We start from the raw sequence: 19805 nt of genomic DNA on the forward strand, positions 1-19805 counted from the left end.
GTTGGGGTGCTGCTGAGACAGCTGAAATAAGAGACTAATTTAAGATACATTACTGAGGCCAATAACACTGCTAGAATACCTGCTGTACAGTGGCACTACAGTACAGCAGGTCTGCATGGGTACTAATAACATTCATTATTTTTTATTTGCTACCCAGTAAAGGTTAAATCATGGATTAGGCCAACACATGTAACAACAAGATGATCTGTTACTGCTGCTAGTAAACTGAGATCTAGACCAGTTCACAGAAACAGTGCTGTGTTGGTAATTCAGGACTGCAGTTCTAATTTATACTCTGCCACGTCATTTGAACCTCTATGAAATGCACAGTAAAGCTTGAATGCACATAAATGCTCTATAAACTGTCTGTGGGCAGTGCTGTAAGTGGTCCCATGGTTCCTCTGTGACGCTCACCCTGATTACTGACGTCTGGTGCTGTGATCCTCTCACACATGCTGGACTCTGTCGCCTGCTGATCCAAACTGGTGGTGACCTGCAGCAAAGTGGAAAAGCAAAAATCTTCACACATGAAGCTTCTAGACATTTCTACCAGCCTCAGTAATGCGATAAAGTGCATCCGTGTACTCGCAGTGTGTGCCAAGCTGTCATCATAAACCTGGCTAAATAGCAGGAACTGTAAACAAAGCTGATTTTCTCAGTTCTTCTCGCAGGTGTTTTTTTTATTGTGGACCCCTGGAAAATATGTAAATGGAAAAAAGGTGTTTCTCTCATGCGGTTAAAGGGGATTAGGAACAGCCGCAGGAGGAGGAGAACACTAAAGGAGAACATCTGACGCTGAAGTGTCTGAGGGACCCTGACATCTGGCAACCCGGCAGGGACTCGGTGCGGCATTGGCAGTGACATTCCAGCAGGGGGCAATGTTGTGCTCCAAACACATACACGCTGTATTGATGAACATTCAGTGTGTTTTTGAGTTTATTAACTTGCATTTGAAATAGTTTAGGTTGTTTGAAGACCCTCTAAGGAATGTGAATTAAGGATTATAGCAATGTACATGGAGACCTGAAAAGTTCTCGATGACAATACAATTTACACTGAAAGGCTGGTTCAATGGAGTGTGGCAAATGTAGTCATTTGGCAATGATGCTTCATCCTGCAGCCAATGACAATTAGTCCAAAAACCTTTTTAATGGATAAGAAGCTCTGAGAAATCATCCAGAATGCCTGCTTTAATTAAACCACCTTCGCATCAGTCTGCAAATCAATACCCGTGTCTGGATTCTCTCAGTGACTACAGGTAGAACAGGAACAGGTAGGAAAGCAATTTACTCATTTTCCATTTTGCTGGTCTGTCCTCAAGTCTGAAACAAACCAGAACCTCTCCAAGCATTCCTTCTTAAATTCCTCTTGGTAGCCTAAACGAAACCTTCAAACGAGCGTGTCACCCCCGGCTCAGTGACCGGCGGCGGGCGGCTGGGTTTTGTCATTCTTCTCATGTCACCCAGCGTTCCTGGGGCTGGTTTTACTGAGAGAGCTCGGAGGAAATCCCAGGGTCTTCACTGTGAAGATGCGGACCGTCGGATCTCTGCTCAAAAACTCACCGCTTTGTTCTCCTGTTCTTCAGTGGAACGGAATTTCTTCTCGTTGAGTATCAGCGGTGCCATTCGAGTGAAAATTATAGCCCATTACAAAAGCCACTTGGATTAATCCCTTCCAACCCTCATCCTCACACAACCCCACCCCCACCCCACTACCCAAAACCCCCACCACCAACATCAAGTGCTCAACAAGAGCTCTCGTACAGTAAAGCCTCACACAGACAAATGGGAGTAATTGAAAAGGAGTAACAATCTTGGAGAACAGCATACGCACACCGTACCTGCCTCGTAAAAGCATATTACTGACAGAGGGAGAGCTGCCTGTGTGAACAATTACCTGCACCAGCAGTGATGGATCGCCAATTTAGGGCTCCGTGTCCACAGACCTCGCCGAAATGAAAGCGTCATCATACTTTTTATGTGCCATTCCAGGTGGCGTGAACTTGGCGCTCTCTAAGATCAGGCCTGCAGAGGTCAGCTCTGAATGGGGTCAACTGGAGAGGGAAATCTCCTTGTGTCTTTAATGGGAGTCATTTATTACACACCGCGGCCTCTCCCTCTCTGCGCCTCACATACACGTACACACATACAGCGATAATTGAATCTCCTTCACACCCGACTGAACCAGGACCAAAATCATCTCCCAACTGTAAGTCTCCAAAGACGAACCGCCTTGTGTATTAACTTCCTGTTGTTTTGTCTGGTTTGGGGGGGGGGTTCGAGACAGTGACACGAACAGTATGCAATGCCTCTTCTGTTTTTTTTTTTTCCCTTTGCTTAAACGAATGACCAATCACATCTCTGAGCTGTAGCTGAGGGAAGATTACAGACAACCACAACTCCTAGCTTCGTCTGAGGGGAGCGTACAGGTTGATCCAGTCTTTCGAGACCTGCAGTCAGTCCTGTTCCATTTTTGTCCTGTTCCATTTTGGTCCTGTTCCCATTTCTGTCCTGTCCACATATTTATCCTCACGCACCTCAGCCAGTCAAATCCGTTTCCTGCAATCCTTGCTTGGCTGTTTGGGGTATTTGGAGCTAGTGGAGATGAGCAGGTGAACCGGTCATGGGGCCCAGTGAGTGGGGTAACATGACCAGTAAAGCTTGGCAACCCTCAGGTTAGATTTCATCATCTAAGAGGAACCCTGATCCCCATTGGCTGGTGCAGAGTCCAGGTTATACAGGTGAGAGGGAAATTAGAGGGAAATAAGATCTGGACGTGGAATGGACCGAACGAATGAATGAAGGCACTTTTTACCTGGCTGGCTGGGGTCTGACCCACCACTGACTCGTATGGGGGTGGAAGCTCAGATGGGTACATGGTTCCCGGGCTGTTGATGGGCACGCCATATATGGCACTGAAGGGGGAGTGAGGAAAGTCCAGATGCAGGCCTCTGACAGAGGGCAAAAAGTGGATATGTTAACCATAATATCAGAAACAACAATAACATGCAAATCAGGGGGGGTCATCAGTACTGGGACCAGGAACTACTGGCTTATATTGTTATGTAAGTAAGCTCACCAATGTTTGTCTTAATTTATATTTGTAAATAGTTTGTTGACTTGTCTGATGTGGGTACACTCACCAAGTCACATTCTTTGCATGTGTAACATACTTGGCAAAATAAAGTGATTCTCATTCTATTAGCCAGGAGAATAGTTCATGAATACTGACTGTTCTATAACCAGAGCAAACACATTCAGCTCAGTAGGTCTTCCAATTGAATCCACATGAGTCATACATATAGCATATATAACTAGAATATACAAAACACTACTAGAACTTAACACATATAGAGCAGAGGTCACTAACAGGCGGACCGCGGTCCGGATCCGGACCCGAACGCAGACCTGTCCGGACCCAATCTCATTCCTGATTAACTCTGCAAATTTCTATTTCCGTGGTCCGCAACCAACGGACCTCGTCCGGATACAGACCCAAACGCCATCCCATCCGGACCCAGAATAAATTGTTAAAAATATTTTTTAATTATGACAGGAGAATTAATTTTAAACCGGAGCATTTATTTCAAGGCTATTGAAAAAACACTCCATCACGAGTGTTACGTTCGCTCCCCTCTCCTCTCCTCCACTCCCCTCTCCTCTCCTCCCCTCTCCTCCACTCCAGTCTCCTCCCCTCCCCTCTACTCCCCTCTCCCCTCTCCTCCCCTCCCCTCTACTCCCCTCTCTCCTCTCCTCCCCTCTCCTCCACTCCAGTCTCCTCCCCTCCCCTCTACTCCCCTCTCCCCTCTCCTCCCCTCCCCTCTACTCCCCTCTCTCCTCTCCTCTCCTCCCCTCCCCTCTCCTCCCCTCTCTCCTCTCTCCTCTCCTCCCCTCTCTCCTCTCCTCCCCTCCCCTCTCCTCCCCTCTCTCCTCTCTCCTCTCCTCCCCTCGCCCCCACTCTCCTCCAGCACATGAACAGTGTCCCTCTTGTCTCTCTCAGTCTCCTGCAGCGAGGGTTATGGGTTATGATGTCATGCAGTGTAGGTGATTTGTAGCCTCCTGCACTCCTGTGTGCACTGGGCGCTACGGCTTTGTTGCCATGCAAACGCTGCCTGGTGCAGGAGTTCCTCGTCGGCAGTGTTTCACCAGCAGACACACGGTGAGGGTCTCACGCTAGCCGACTCCATGGAGGATCTACACTCCACGGCACTTTCCCCGGTCATTCCTGAATCATCTACCTCTCTACGGACATGTGCTTTCCCACATTCTAAAAGTTGTATATCGCATGCTTTGACAGGCTAATAAAGTGAATAATGATTGTGCATGTGTGTCGGTGAGTGTGTGTGTGTGGGCATATATGAGCACACGTGTGTGTGTGTGTGCATGTGTGCTCTACCTCTGTCCCTCCAGCACAGGGGTGCAGGTGTATTCTGGGGGGTAGTAGGGGGGAGGTGGGATCGGGGGGATGAACTCGTCGAAGTCCAGCGTCTGGTGCAGGATGGTTCCGTGAGGGCTCATACAGTCGCCACTCAAGGCTCTCGCTCGGTGTGGCATGAACTGGAACCCAACCCACACAGAGAAGACTCAAACATGCTCCTCACAGAAGTGATTAAACATGGAGATAATGTAGTGATAACACAAACTGGAACCCAAACCACACAAAGCAGACGCAAACACACTCCTCATGGAAGTGGAAATGAAGAAAAATGTCACACCTTAATGAGCACAAACTGCTTCATTAATCCGTAAGAATTTCCCATAACCACACAATGGTATCAAATTCTTCCTCTTAGAATGTGAGTTCTCATATTGAACTGTCAAGCACAATTTTTTCTGTTCCCAAAACAAATCTAAATACATACACACATAATCCATCACCTTTTCTACATTGAGCCTTCACATTAGTACATCATAAAGGGCTGACACTATTAACGTGGCTCTTTTAACTAATATTTCACTTTGTTAAACTAGACAGTTACACTTTTTGTACTTACAGTACAAAAACAGTTACAGTTACACACATTGGATTGGTTGTCATGATGCACACACACGCACACGTATTCACATACTCTTACAAACATTAAATCTGTCCCACTCAATGTTTTAAAGGCAGATTGGAGGTTTGAGTTCCTCTCCCCTGATAATGAGATGTTGTAAAAGAGAGAGTGCAAGAGAGTGATAGTGAGAGGGTGAGAGAGTGAGAGAGTGATTCGTCCTGTGAGTTTGCAAGCTGACAGCTGACCTCTGAGAGACACAGGGGGTGAGCTGATATTAATTTCTGTCAAAGCAATTGTACCTTTAATGGGTTGTCAGTAACCAGGCAGTTGATTCCGAATGGGTAAATACTCATTTTGTTATAATAAGAAATTGTAGATGCTTAAAAATAAATTTAGGAGATGTCTGATTGTCTGATGGCCAGGTGCAAACAGGAGTGTTGTGTCTGGGGGCTTCAGGAGATAAGCTGCATTGTTCCTGTGCAGAGAGTGTAGGGAGTGTTGGGAGTATAGGGAACATAGGGAGTGAGTGCAGGGAGTGCTAGGAGTGTATAGGGAATGCAGGGTGTGTAGGGAGGGAGTGCAGGGAGTGAGTGTAGGGAGTGAGTTTAGGGAGTGTAGAGAATGTATAGGGTGTGACTGTATGGAGTGCAGGAAATGAGGGTAGGGAGTGAATGCTGGGAGAATCGGGAGTGTAGAGAGAGAGCTTAGGAAGTGAGTGTAAGCAGTGCAGGGAGTGTAGGGAGTATAGAGAGTGTAGAAAGTGTAGGGAGTGTAGAGAGTGTAGAGAGTGAAGGGAGTGCAGGGAGTGTAGAGAGTGTAGGGAGTGTGGGGAGTATAGAGAATGTAGGGAGTGTAGAGAGCATAGGGAGTGTAGAGAGTGTGGGGAGTATAGAGAGTGTAGGGAGTGTGGGGAGTATAGAGAGTGTAGGGAGTGTAGAGAGTGTAGGCAGTATAGAGAGTGTAGGGAGTGTGGGGAGTATAGAGAGTGTAGAGAGTGTAGGGAGTGTGGAGAGTATATAGAGAGTGTAGAGAGTGTAGGGAGTGTGGGGAGTGTAGAGAGTGTAGGGAGTGTGGGGAGTGTAGAGAGTGTAGAGAGTGTGGGGAGTGTAGAGAGTGTAGGGAGTGTGGGGAGTGTAGAGAGTGTAGAGAGTGTAGAGAGTGTAGGGAGTGTAGAGAGTGTAGAGAGTGTAGAGAGTGTAGGGAGTGTGGGGAGTGTGGAGAGTGTAGAGAGTGTAGGGAGTGTAGGGAGTGTGGGGAGTGTAGAGAGTGTAGGGAGTGTGGGGAGTGTGGGGAGTGTAGGGAGTGTGGGGAGTGTAGAGAGTGTAGGGAGTGTGGGGAGTGTAGAGAGTGTAGGGAGTGTGGGGAGTGTAGAGAGTGTAGGGAGTGTGGGGAGTGTAGGGAGTGTAGAGAGTGTAGGGAGTGTAGAGAGTGTGGGGAGTGTAGAGAGTGTAGGGAGTGTGGGGAGTGTGGGGAGTGTAGGGAGTGTAGAGAGTGTAGGGAGTGTGGGGAGTGTAGAGAGTGTAGGGAGTGTGGAGAGTATAGAGAGTGTAGGGAGTGTGGGGAGTGTAGAGAGTGTAGGGAGTGTGGGGAGTGTAGAGAGTGTAGGGAGTGTGGGGAGTGTAGAGAGTGTAGGGAGTGTGGAGAGTATAGAGAGTGTAGGGAGTGTGGAGAGTATAGAGAGTGTAGGGAGTGTGGGGAGTGTAGAGAGTGTAGGGAGTGTGGGGAGTGTAGAGAGTGTAGGGAGTGTGGGGAGTATAGAGAGTGTAGGGAGTGTGGAGAGTATAGAGAGTGTAGGGAGTGTGGAGAGTATAGAGAGTGTAGGGAGTGTGGGGAGTGTAGAGAGTGTAGGGAGTGTGGGGAGTATAGAGAGTGTAGGGAGTGTAGAGAGTGTAGGGAGTGTGGGGAGTATAGAGAGTGTAGGGAGTGTTGGGAGTGTAGAGAGTGTAGGGAGTGTAGAGAGTGTAGAGAGTGTGGGGAGTGTAGGGAGTGTGGGGAGTGTGGAGAGTGTAGGGAGTGTGGGGAGTGTAGAGAGTGTAGGGAGTGTGGGGAGTGTAGGGAGTGTGGGGAGTATAGAGAGTGTAGGGAGTGTGGGGAGTGTAGAGAGTGTAGGGAGTGTGGGGAGTGTAGAGAATGTAGGGAGTGTGGGGAGTGTAGAGAGTGTAGAGAGTGTAGAGAGTGTAGGGAGTGTGGGGAGTGTAGAGAGTGTAGGGAGTGTGGGGAGTGTAGAGAGTGTAGAGAGTGTAGAGAGTGTAGGGAGTGTAGAGAGTGTAGAGAGTGTAGAGAGTGTAGGGAGTGTGGGGAGTGTGGAGAGTGTAGAGAGTGTAGGGAGTGTAGGGAGTGTGGGGAGTGTAGAGAGTGTAGGGAGTGTGGGGAGTGTGGGGAGTGTAGGGAGTGTGGGGAGTGTAGAGAGTGTAGGGAGTGTGGGGAGTGTAGAGAGTGTAGGGAGTGTGGGGAGTGTAGAGAGTGTAGGGAGTGTGGGGAGTGTAGGGAGTGTAGAGAGTGTAGGGAGTGTAGAGAGTGTGGGGAGTGTAGAGAGTGTAGGGAGTGTGGGGAGTGTGGGGAGTGTAGGGAGTGTGGGGAGTGTAGAGAGTGTAGGGAGTGTGGGGAGTGTAGAGAGTGTAGGGAGTGTGGAGAGTGTAGAGAGTGTAGGGAGTGTGGGGAGTATAGAGCGTGTAGGGAGTGTGGGGAGTGTAGAGAGTGTGGGGAGTGTGGGGAGTGTAGAGAGTGTAGGGAGTGTGTCTCAGCTAGTGCTAGTGATTTCTTGCACTGCCACCCTGAGATGAAGAAAATCCCCCTTACTCCAGTGAGTCATGTAGCCACAGCCATGCTAATGTCATCCAGGCTAATCGCTTACCACACACACACACACACACACACACACACACACACACACACACACACACACATGCATTCACAAACACACACACACTCTCTACTCTCTCTCTCTCTCACACACACACACACACACACACACACACACACACACACACACACACACACACACACACACACGCATATACATACAATGACATACTGACTTTACTATATGTTTAAAGACTTTTCATTGACAATGATTGCTGTAGTTAATAAATGCTACATATACATATCAATATTTTTTTCAAATACAAGTACCAATAATTGCAAAATATCAATTTTGTAAAATAGCATTTGTATCCATGGGGACCACAAGGTTAAAAATGTCAAATGTTCCTATCCTTGTAATGTTGTTCCTACTGGGATATACTGTATGTAAACACAGACACACTCACACATGAATGCACAAAGGCCTGCACATCCACCACTATCTTTACTGAGATTTTCTGTGCACTGCAGTGAATAAATGCTTATCTATAAATAAATATCAATAAATGTTTATCTATCTACTATTTCTAACACAATTCTTTAGGAACCAAATCAAAAGAAAATGTGGATCGTTAACATTTTCAAATGCAAGCTGTTCTGAAGAAAAACCCTCAAGGGATTGAACAAAATGTTCTCACAACACACACACACACACACACACACACACACACACACACACACACACATACACACACGCGAGCGCATATGCATGCACACACTCCCACACAACCACACCCACCCACACACAAATACACAAACACACACATTATTTGACGAGCACTAGACCATCCCTTACCACAGTTATCCAGCTGGGTCTCACACTTTAAACCCATAAAGCCTCCTCAAACACAATATTAAAACTTTATGTTCCCATAAGTTTATTTCTTCACAGACAAGAAGGGCTCGCAAATAAGGCCCCGGGAGGTATTAAATGGGTAAGCGCACGCACATCCATTACCCTCAACCTCTGCTATTTCAGGCATGATGTCCAGCAAGCACCAGCTTCAGCTCCTTAAACCTACATGAAACTGAAACGTTGAAACTCTGAAACTCTGCCTTGAGGAGATCCACTGGATCACTGCTGAATACTGTGCCGGTGGTCTCTTGGAAAGTCAGAAGGGAAGATGCACCTTCCACAGAGAAGACGATGTAATGGAAGCCTGTCTAACGGAAGACTGCATGACCCTCCCTTTAGTGCTGTGCTGTGGGAGAGTATTGTGGAAACTCAGACAGACAAACGCAGGCCATTCCATTCAAACGGCACTATGATCTACACAATCAAGGTTAACATGTTTAGTCCTCTTACCTGCCTTCATCTTTTGATATAATGGGACAGTCTTAAGCGCAGGATTCTGATGCGTACTTGCACACACACCCACACACACACATCCAGCCACACGCATACACACACACCCACACACACACACATCCAGCCACACACACACACACACACACACACACACACTTACCATCTGCAGGATATCATTGGAGACCATCTGCATGCAGCACATGGCTGTGGCAAGAGCACACACTATGGTGGAGATGACATTCAAAGCACATACACTGAACAACAGCTCCTGCAGTGAGAGAGAGAGGGAGAGAGAGAGAGAGAAGGAGAGAGAGAGGGGGGGATGGGAGGGGTATAGTTAAACAACAAAACAGATCTTTTGTAGGACAACCACAGTCTGAATTACAATTGCAATGCACAGTTATTGTTTAGTTACTGAAGATGTCACATGTCAAAAACATTATCTGAAGAGTTGAGACAGAGAGGAGAGAGAGGAGAGAGAGTGAGTGTGAGTGCGTGAGTGAGTGAAAGAGAATGTAAGGATGATAGGGAAACAGATAAGTAGATGAAGACAGATAAAGTAAGAGAGATAGACAGACGGGAAGTTAGATAAATATATGTAGGGAGAGTGAAAAGATGAGTAGTGATTTGATTTCCAGACTTTGGCTGTAGGCCACATATGTCCTCTCTCTCTCTTTGAGAATCCTCATTCAACAGACCCCTAACGCAGAAAATGTGCAATAAATGGGATGAAATGGTAACCAGTACATCACCAATATCATCAACTGATCACAACACATTTTACACTAATCTGAATCCCCATACAGGCCCCACCAGCCCCATGAACATGGCCACTGGATTTACTGAACCATCATCACAGCCCTTTTTGCTCGTTTTGCAGATAACTATCGTCACTGTGCCACATAAGACATTTTGTATTAAACCAAGACATCCATGTTTGTTGGTCCAAAAATATACACTGCGGAAGACCTACTCATAGAAGCTGAAACCACCAATAGTCGCGTTCACTTAACCATGAACACAGCACAGATTGAGCCTCCGAACAAAAGGGTTCCCCCAGCCCAACTCTACTGCCAACCCATTACCAACAACAGGGCCAAGACGCATCATGACTGTCTGTAACTGCTGCCCCGTGTGTGACATGTCCACCTTGAACGCCGTGAAGGACAGGACACACCACTCACCCCGATTCCCGCGTCCAGCGGCAGAGGTGAAAGAAGGGAGTTGTACTCCACCCCACCCCCACCTGCTGTACCCCACCACACCCCCACCTGCTGTACTCCACCCCACCCCCACCTGCTGTACCCCACCCCACCCCCACCTGCTGTACTCCACCCCACCCCCACCTGCTGTACTCCACCCCACCCCCACCTGCTGTACCCCACCCCACCCCACCCCCACCTGCTGTACTCCACCCCACCCCCACCTGCTGTACCCCACCCCACCCCCACCTGCTGTACTCCACCCCACCCCCACCTGCTGTACTCCACCCCACCCCCACCTGCTGTACCCCACCCCACCCCCACCTGCTGTACCCCACCCCACCCCCACCTGCTGTACTCCACCCCACCCCCACCTGCTGTACTCCACCCCACCCCCACCTGCTGTACCCCACCCCACCCCCACCTGCTGTACCCCATCCCACCCCCACCTGTTGTACCCCACCCCACCCCCACCTGCTGTACTCCACCCCACCCCCACCTGCTGAGGACTACAGGCCTGCTGGCTACATCCCTCACACCTGCCTACGTACTTCCAATCCTTGTCACAGCCCAGTGGTCCTGATGCTGTTGCTACACACCGCATCACCTTGATGCCAGTTTTATCTCCCAGCTGTACAATGTCAGCGCACATGAGGTGGCCTAACATTGTGCTCCCTGCTGGTGATAAACGTGAGTGCGGGGTACCTGAAGATATACGCATTGATGGAAGAAAGGAGTTCACTATAGAAGTGGTCATCTTAGATCTATAAGCATCTCATAGTATCAGTTTAGAAGGCTGGCAATTTGCATATATCAGTGTAGGCAGTTGTAATTTAGAACAGCAGGATGTCTAAACAAAAACAAAATAAAGCACTCTATCATTTCACAAAGATCAGCACATGATCTGGCTCTCAGTAAGAGTAGGTATGTGTGTGTGTGTGTGTGTGTGTGTGTGTTTCTGAAATGAGGATATTATAACAAAGCAGGACAGTTTTGACTGCCTCTAAAGAGCAGGACAGTCAGGTGGATACTACAATGGTGAGAGAAAGACTGTGAATAACAGCTCTGCCCACTTCGACTGTTCTTTTAGCAATTATATCTGCTCCTGTTATGTTCACTTACCTCATCATATTCAAACAAACGTTAACAGTTTCACTTGACAATAATACATTGTTATTAACACTGCCTTTCTGCTTTGCCTGTTAAAACTGAGAGGAGTGGATGAGCATAGGGCAGAAAGAGCCCCACTGCTGTCTGTGCACTACAGGGAGTCTTGCAGGGAACTAGTTTGGATTGGAACACTGCGCTAAGACAGCCAACATAGCACAGATGGTTAGTGATGATAGCCATAATTCCCAGGCAACAGTTTAAAACTCAGAAGTGTGTTATATCCTAATAACAAAACATCCAACTGACTAGATGTGACCACATGTGAAATGTTGGACCAATCAGATTTTACTTTATTTGACGGTATTTATGCATCATGACCACATGTAAAGCTGTGCATTAGGCAGCTTTGGTTCTTTTCTTTTTTATGTGTTTAAAAAGGGGGGAGGGATGCTTTAAGCTTAAAAAAATAAACAATGGCATGAAATTATGACAAGGAAACTATATGGGATGGTCAGCTATTGTCTGGTTCATTACCCAGATCGGTTATTAGATGCGAAGCTCCATTTTAACATTGCAACGAAGCCAAATGATGCACTGAGGTGTTCTCCCCTGGCAGCGGAAACAGATCAGCAGCAAAGACCCATCATCTGATACGGCGTCCCCCTTCAACCCGTCTGGCACACACGTGCTGTTTACTGGCTCTGAAGTGACCAATCTCTCAAGGCGGCGCAGCCATTAACGAGTCCGAAAGGACGAACGAGCCGGTCGTTATCCAGCCCGCCAGCAGCTCCTAACGGCCGCTGATGTGCAGGGAACCGGAGAGCAGGTGCACGAGGGCCCGTGTCTCGGAGCCAGAACGCGGAGGCCCACACAGTGACCGATACCACCGCCTCCCACCGCCTCCGCAGCCGTAAACAACATCCATTAAAGTTTACGGCGAGCCAGTACATCTCACAGCGTTAACAGGAGAGAGTGCACTCCAGCCAGTGAGACGTGGCGTCCAGTCTGACTCTTAGCCCCTGGGAGAGCGGTCCGTGTCTGACCGCAGGACTGCCACTGGCTGGATGGTTTTGTTTGGCAGTCTAGTCTCAGCTTTGCAGTGCCAAAGATGTGCAAAAAACTCACCAACAGGCGACGGCTGATACTGGGGGATAATGTGCCAGATCCACACCCACACACATGCCACCACCACGTCTGTGTTAATGCCGGGCTGACTGTGGCTTCTCAGCCAAATACGATCCCCTGAACATTAGTCCTACGGTCTGAAACCGACCGGTGATGAACAGGGAAGAGGGCAGGTCACTAACTGCGCTTGCCAACAGATGGCCTACAGCCCGGTAATTGCACACTGATAAAATGCACCAATAAGACGAGTGTGTCTAATGAATTGGCCACTGAGTGTAAGTAGAGCGCAGGTGTATCTAATGAAGTGTTCAGCGAGTATATGTATTTGCATTTTTTATGAATGCATTTCATGACATTTCATATCATTGTCATTGAACGGTAATGTGAAAAAATATGTGACATTTTATGATGGCGATAACCCCATCTGACTGCCTGTTAAAGTGATCATGTACCATATCAATACATGGACGACTATGCTAACGCTGCTGGAGTTGGAGTGTGTGTGTTAGGTCACATAGGACGATCTCATTATCATTTATGGATGACTTTACTTGTTCAGTGAAATGTGATCATGCAAAAGTCCTTGACCTTTGACTACAGATTCAGACTTGAGGTAGCCAGTACCCTTAGCACAGAGGGCATGTAGTGTAGAGTCCTCCTAGCAAAGAGTGGTCATAGCATAGAGTGCTCGTAGCATAGAGTGCCCTTAGCATAGAGTACTCCTAGCAAAGAGTGATTATAGCATGTGAGATAAAACCTATAACCCATAGCAAAACCACAGGATGTTCTGTTCTAGAAGATAAGATCTTGACTTGCAACATGTGTATTAAGATCATAAGGTCGTGACTTGGAACATATGCATGATACGAGGACTTGGAAGATTAGCAAAGCAATTTCTAAGAATGTGCAAAAGGAGTACTGATATGGTATTAGAAGAAGCAGCAAGTGCCTCATGTTTTGGGTGAAGTAACAGAGATATAAGCAATCGGTTTTTCCTCAGATTTTAGATCTCAGTCCATATTAGAGGAGCACACAGCGAAGTACTGTGAGATCTCCGAAGATCTTCATTTGCAAGTAAAGCTAGGTTGAATTGATTGAAAGACTCCCACTGATTTCTTCTCTGCACATCAACAAAATCACGTGAGCAGCACTTCAACAACAATGCTTGTAGTATAGAGTACTCCTGGAAAAGAGTGATTATAGAGTGATCCTAGCATAGAGTTTCTGTAGTATAGAGTACTCCTAGCATGAATTGCTTGTAGTATAGAGTGCTCCTAGCATGTGCTGCTAGCCAAGTGTGTGTGTGTGTGTGTGTGTGTGTGTGTGTGTGTGTGTGTGTGTGTGTGTGTGTGTGTGTGTGTGTGTACAGGAAGAGTCACTCCTGGCTTCCGACCAGGTTCCATCTCCTCCGTGTTCAGTCCATTACCCTCAAATCACAGACGTTCATCACTGCAGGACACTGCCACAAGCATCCAGGAGCCTCAGACAGCCTGGAGAAAGATCTTTCATGGGTGTTTTTGATCTTCACCCGTGACATCCAATCACGAAGGTTTTGTGCATGAGGTGAGTGCTTCTGTACGTTCACCTTGCACCGCTTCTCCGTGCCGACAGGGGCCGTCACCATGGCAAACGTGCTGAAGGTGCTCAGTCACCGTGAAAGCAAGTGAGAGAACCAATTAGGCCTCGCAAAACTAATGATTGCTGAGCCTCATCTGCATATCGTCGAACGGTGCCTGACGACGGAACGCACAGAGACATTTCCAATAAAGCCTCAGCTCTTAAGAGCAGCATGTAATTCCCACTCCACTAAATGGGCCAAGCACTCGCCAAATGTCAAACCTAATGCAGTTGGAAAATAGAGAAATCCCCGGTGGGCCGGAGTGTGTGTGCGTAGGAAGGGAGCCATGAAATAATCTCATCATACTCTTAATGCAATACATCCATGTAAAGTGATGTCAGTTATATTAAATGATACATACTATATACCACTAGTAATTGTACTGTATAGTCAGTGTGTCAGACTGAAGAGATGACTTCACTTATGCTGGCTGCATGACGGAACAGAGGCACCTCTTCTTATGGCCCTGTGTTTTAGGGTTAATCCTACAAGATTCATCTCCAATTTGTACATTGCAATTGCGTGTGCATTTATGTATTGATGGCGGATTTAATGCCTAGCATCTGTCTAGCAGATGTGGTAGCCAAGATCACTTTTTCCCTTGGAGACTACATTAGCATACTGAAATTGTACGAAGTCGCTGCGTTTGCGTGGCGAGATGCTGGGGCTCCCGTGCCCTCTCGTTTGCCCCCTGTCTCGCCCGCAGCCAGTACGTGGTCACGGATGGCTGCGCCTCTCCTGTGTTTCACCAAATCATGAAAACATGGACTCCTCTCTGCTTCTTTACACACTCATGCCAAGTGGCCGAAGGCAAACTACGAGACGAGGAGAAGCTTTCACATCCACGCGTGATCAGGGAGCTCAAGTAGCCGCGTGTAAAATTAATATCAGATTTCCTCCTGGAGGAGCTACCCAGTGTACGCAAGTGGTCAGCAGTGCAGAGAAATAATATAGCAGCCAGAACGTGGGTTTGAATCCCAGCTGTGCCAGGTACTGCCTGAGGCCAGAGAGCAATGGTAGGGGAGGTGCTCTCTCTCGCATGTGTGGCATCGGTGCAGTTGTGTGGTAAATTAGAATGCTTCGCCTTTTCTCTCCCAGGAGTGTGTGTGTGGAGCTCGGATGTATATGTGTGTGTGTGTGTGTGTGTGTGTGTGTGTGTGTGTGTGTGTGTGTGTGTGTGTGTGTGTGTGTAGCTCATAAATAGCCAATGCCAGACTCTGTTAGCCTCTGTGAGGGCATGTGCTGCCTATTTGTGGTAGCGACATGCAGCGGTCTTGAGATCAGCAACAATGGAAGTGCCTCAAATAAGTAGTAACTTAAATAAGAAGAACATGAGGGAAAATATCCACAATAAAATAGACCCACATTTAGGAGGAAAGTGTTGGATGTAAATGCTCTCCAATTCAGTATGTCATTGTAACAGAAAGTTAATGGAGAAAATAAAAGCACCCATCACACATCATGGTGTCTGTGATCACCCTTTCTTATTTTAGTTTCTAATTAGTACCCCAGCATGTGAAATGAGAGAGTAACCGTGATGCAAAGGAGAATCGCGTTTAATTTGAGGTTATTTATTTACGTCTTTGCTGAACCATACAGGTCACATCTCCTATCATATGCAATTCCATAATTTCAGAAGACAATAACTGGACAAAAATAACATAGTCTTAAACAAAACTGCAATGTCAACATCACCAGTGTCACCAGTGTCACCAGTGATGCAATGCTGATCCTCCCAGGCCTGTAATTCTGACTTTGCCAGTTCCTGCTGATTCAGGGGCTTTTTGCCTACATTACTGGAGTGACTAAGTGAAATACCCACTTAGTGAAGACTGAAGTTCAGTTCAGGTAAACGACTTGGCCAGTCAGAAGCCCACACTGCTGGCAGTCCTGCTCAGGACCTCCAGCTTTACAGATGAAGTGCTCACTTTGCACACTTTCTCATTCCCTTACAGGTTAGAGGCTAATCTTTGTCTCATCTTTCCAGAACACTCTCTTGTCCCAGAGTTCTACAGACATTTTAAACTCTTTTGTGGGAGAATGTGGCCCGGGATTTTTTAAATCTTATGGTAATCCTTTGGAGACACTGGCATACACGTGTTAACAGTAGTGTTTGTCATATTTTTGCCTACAGACATAGTAGGACTGTAGAACAGTTTCTGTTCATGACGGAAAACATTTTTTGGTCATCCACTCCCTTGGTGTTTCATGGTCTCACACGTAATTTGTTAAAGACTTTTTGCTTTGTTAATGAGTGACACCAAGCTAGCAAAAAAAAAAAACAACAACAACCCAATAACATTTAAATAAAAAGAGCCAGTATTGCCCCAATAACTTCCTGACCCCTGAAATGAAGGCAGCATTAAAAAAGAGCTACACCTAAGAGGTTCACCTCAATATAAATGCAAATTCCACTGAATTAAAGCCAGTGGAATGAACTTTAACCCACAGATGCTAAACTCCTGACCAACTTTCATAAAAACCGAAATATTCCTATTAACATAATTGAGGATAAAACAGAGATGAATAATTAGGCATGTGTTTGGGGGTGGGATTTATCCTGCACAGTAGTGTTAACATTCACTACGTACTTCACTGACTATAGTCCACATTATTTCCTTTAACTATTATCTCATTCATGAATGTCTCCTTGCAATGTATAATCATAAGGTTTGATCTTTCCATAAGTAATAATTCTCACCCTTTGTATGTCTGTGTGGGTACGTGGTCAGATTTGTTTTCAACAGTATAGTTCATCAAATGACTGTAAACTCTGAAAGGAGACAGTCAGTGTCTCTAAAACAGTAATTATTGTGCAGTGCTCTGGATGTACATGATTATGTAAATATTCCTGTTTGGCAGAGGCATTGTGTTTGTTTGTGTGTGTGTGTGTGTGTGTGTGTGTATGTGTGTGCGTGTGTGTGTGTGTGTGTGTGTTTGTTTGTGTGTGTGTGTGTGTGTGTGTGTGTGTGTGTGTATGTGTGTGCGTGTGTGTGTGTGTGTGTGTGTGTGTGTGTGTGTTTGTTTGTGTGTGTGTGTGTGTGTGTGTGTGTATGTGTGTGCGTGTGTTTACTCCGAAATGTGCATGTGGTAACAACACTATGACATATGACTACGGCATACGTACACAAATAGCTTCTTTATGTTTCAATGTGATCATAAAATAAAGAGGTCAGTCTCTGATGATGTGGTGAGGTTGTTTGTTTATAAGACAAAAACTAAAACTCCACTTAAACCCCCAGGGTTGAAGAAAAAGTATAATAGCTTTGGTCAAAAGAATATTCTAAAATCAATTTCAGCTGTCTGTGTAATAAAAGATTTCAAGTATTGCACAGGAATTGGGTTTTGTATGCAGTATGAGCAGAATTTTCTCCATGCTGTATTTCACTGCCTATGTCATTTATTTCAAATCCTTTTAAAATCTTTCAGGCAAAAAACATAGTCGAGGATAAAAGGAATAATGGAACCAAGTCATTTCTTTGTGGTTGAAGACTTATGTCTGAATAACAGCTGTCCTGACATCACTGCACACACACACACACACACACGCGCACACACACACACACATCCATGTGCACATTTATAGATACTGATGTTAACATTCATTTCTTTCTATCTGAAGACATGCAGCTATACATCAGAGTAACCATGCTGGCATTTCAGGCGCACACACACACACACACACACACACACACACACACACACACACACACACACACACACACACACACACACACCTTCAGACGCAGGCGAATGGTGCTGCAGTCCCTCAGCGGATTGAGTTTCAGCGTCTCTCCCAAGTTGTTGCAGCTGGAGCTCTGGAGTTGAAACTCGCAGCACACACACACCCCGTCACTGTCAAATTTGATCTGTGAAGCAGACAGAACACACACACACATACACACAAAACCATCACTGTCAAGTTTATCCGCAAAGGTGACACAAAAACAACTCACACATCATCTTTTATCCATCATGCAACACTCCTGCAAGAGCATGTTACCCATGCAGGAAGCCCTGTATAAATATGGACGGAGCCCTAACGGTGTAACACAGGGCCAAACACACCGGCTTGTGTTGGAGCTACGGCGTGCGCTACAAGGTGTCTCCGTTTGACCTAGATTATATGAAAGCAACGTGTGAACTTTTGAGCGCTGAGGTTAATTGAACTGAGGAAAGCACTTCATTAGCATGGCAGCCATACCAATAAGTCTCTGAGGAGAGGAGAGAGAGATAGAAAGAGAGAGAGAGAGACAGAGAGAGAAGGGAAATGTGAGGGAGACATGAGGGAGAGAAACAAAGAAAACTACAAAAACAGAAAAAAACATGACAGAAGGAGAACAAAAGAAAAAGAAGAGAAAAGATGCATTGAAGAAAAGACAAAGAAAGAGAGAGACTGGGCAACAGAGGGAAACTGAGACAGAAAGCGTGTTAGTAAGTTGTTGCTGAGGGCCAGCCTGGTGGGGCCCCTGCATTTAAATCCAGACACCGGGTCCCATAGTGGCGCAGAACTGTCAGCAGCGTGTCCTCTTTTTGTGTGACGCACTGGCACAGACACCCAAGCGCTGAGCCTGCATGTGTGTGAGGGTGTTTCCTATTGTATACTTGAATGATTAAGACGACCACATTCCACACCAGTGCTCGGCTCAGAGGAGGTGACCATCTACCTTGGAGATGTCATTGTCATGTTTCCATGACAACAGATGGTTTTATAAAGCACAATCACTTTTAACTTTCTGTGCAAAATGGGCATTTAGTCCCTACAGGATCCTGTGCTGTTCAGTGTTTGCAAAGGTGTTAATGTATGTACGAGTGCACGCTTACATGTAGAAGCTTCTGCACTTTTGCTGATTTAAAATAGGTTCTGTAAAAAAAATAAAAAAATAAAAAATAAAATAGTGCTGTCAATTCCAGGTGCCACGATTAAAAGTCCTCACCAGGATTTTGCTCAGGCTTCCTAGATTGTGTTGATTCCACTAATTTTACCTGGATTGCTAATTAGAAAATCTAGCAAGCTTGAGCAAAATCCTGGTGAGGACTTTTAATCGCGGCATCTGGAATTGACAGCACTAAAATAAACATAAATCTCCTCCTGCACTGATCTTGTCATGGACACATGAAGTCACGCTGACACATGTAAATGGCCATGGTGATTTAATAATCTGGTTAAAAAACTGCAAACCTGTTTTGACAGTGAAAAACCCTACTGTGTTTTGGGCAGGGCAATGGTGTGCATAAAGCGTTATACACTTAATTTCATACGGCAGGATTAGAAGGTTATTTAAGACCAAACAAATCCTTGTAACATAATCCCTTAGAGTTTCTTAAATGTAAATTTATGACCATTAGGCAAGAAAATGTGCTGCTGACAAAACTGCACCCTTATGTGTAAAACATCGTCCCACCATCAGCCAATAGGCTGTCAGCTCAGCTCTTGCCCTGTGGTATGTGGTGTGTTCAGTCATGACGGAAGGCTGTGCAGCACTGATCCCCTAACACACTCCGCATCCTCTACTCACTCCTGGCCAGGAATGACCGCATCTCACCTGGCTGGTGACATGGTGACGCAGGCACTGATGTTGA

At 46.3% G+C, this 19805-nt stretch overlaps 1 protein-coding gene across 1 annotated transcript in view; it reads right to left on the reverse strand.

The window, feature by feature from the left end:
• The window catches only part of fam189a1 (family with sequence similarity 189 member A1), a 116301-nt gene that overhangs the window by 3639 nt on the left and 92857 nt on the right, over positions 1–19805 (reverse strand). Inside the window, exons 4-8 of the mRNA XM_076999463.1 lie at positions 17960–18091; positions 9328–9435; positions 4396–4556; positions 2815–2950; positions 415–493 (exon numbers count right to left, since the gene is read on the reverse strand). Of these exons, the coding sequence (XP_076855578.1) occupies positions 415–493; positions 2815–2950; positions 4396–4556; positions 9328–9435; positions 17960–18091 (616 nt within the window). The remainder of the gene's footprint in view (positions 1–414; positions 494–2814; positions 2951–4395; positions 4557–9327; positions 9436–17959; positions 18092–19805) is intronic.

Source organism: Brachyhypopomus gauderio, chromosome 1 (assembly GCF_052324685.1).
Source record: "Brachyhypopomus gauderio isolate BG-103 chromosome 1, BGAUD_0.2, whole genome shotgun sequence".
Lineage (NCBI taxonomy): Eukaryota > Metazoa > Chordata > Actinopteri > Gymnotiformes > Hypopomidae > Brachyhypopomus > Brachyhypopomus gauderio.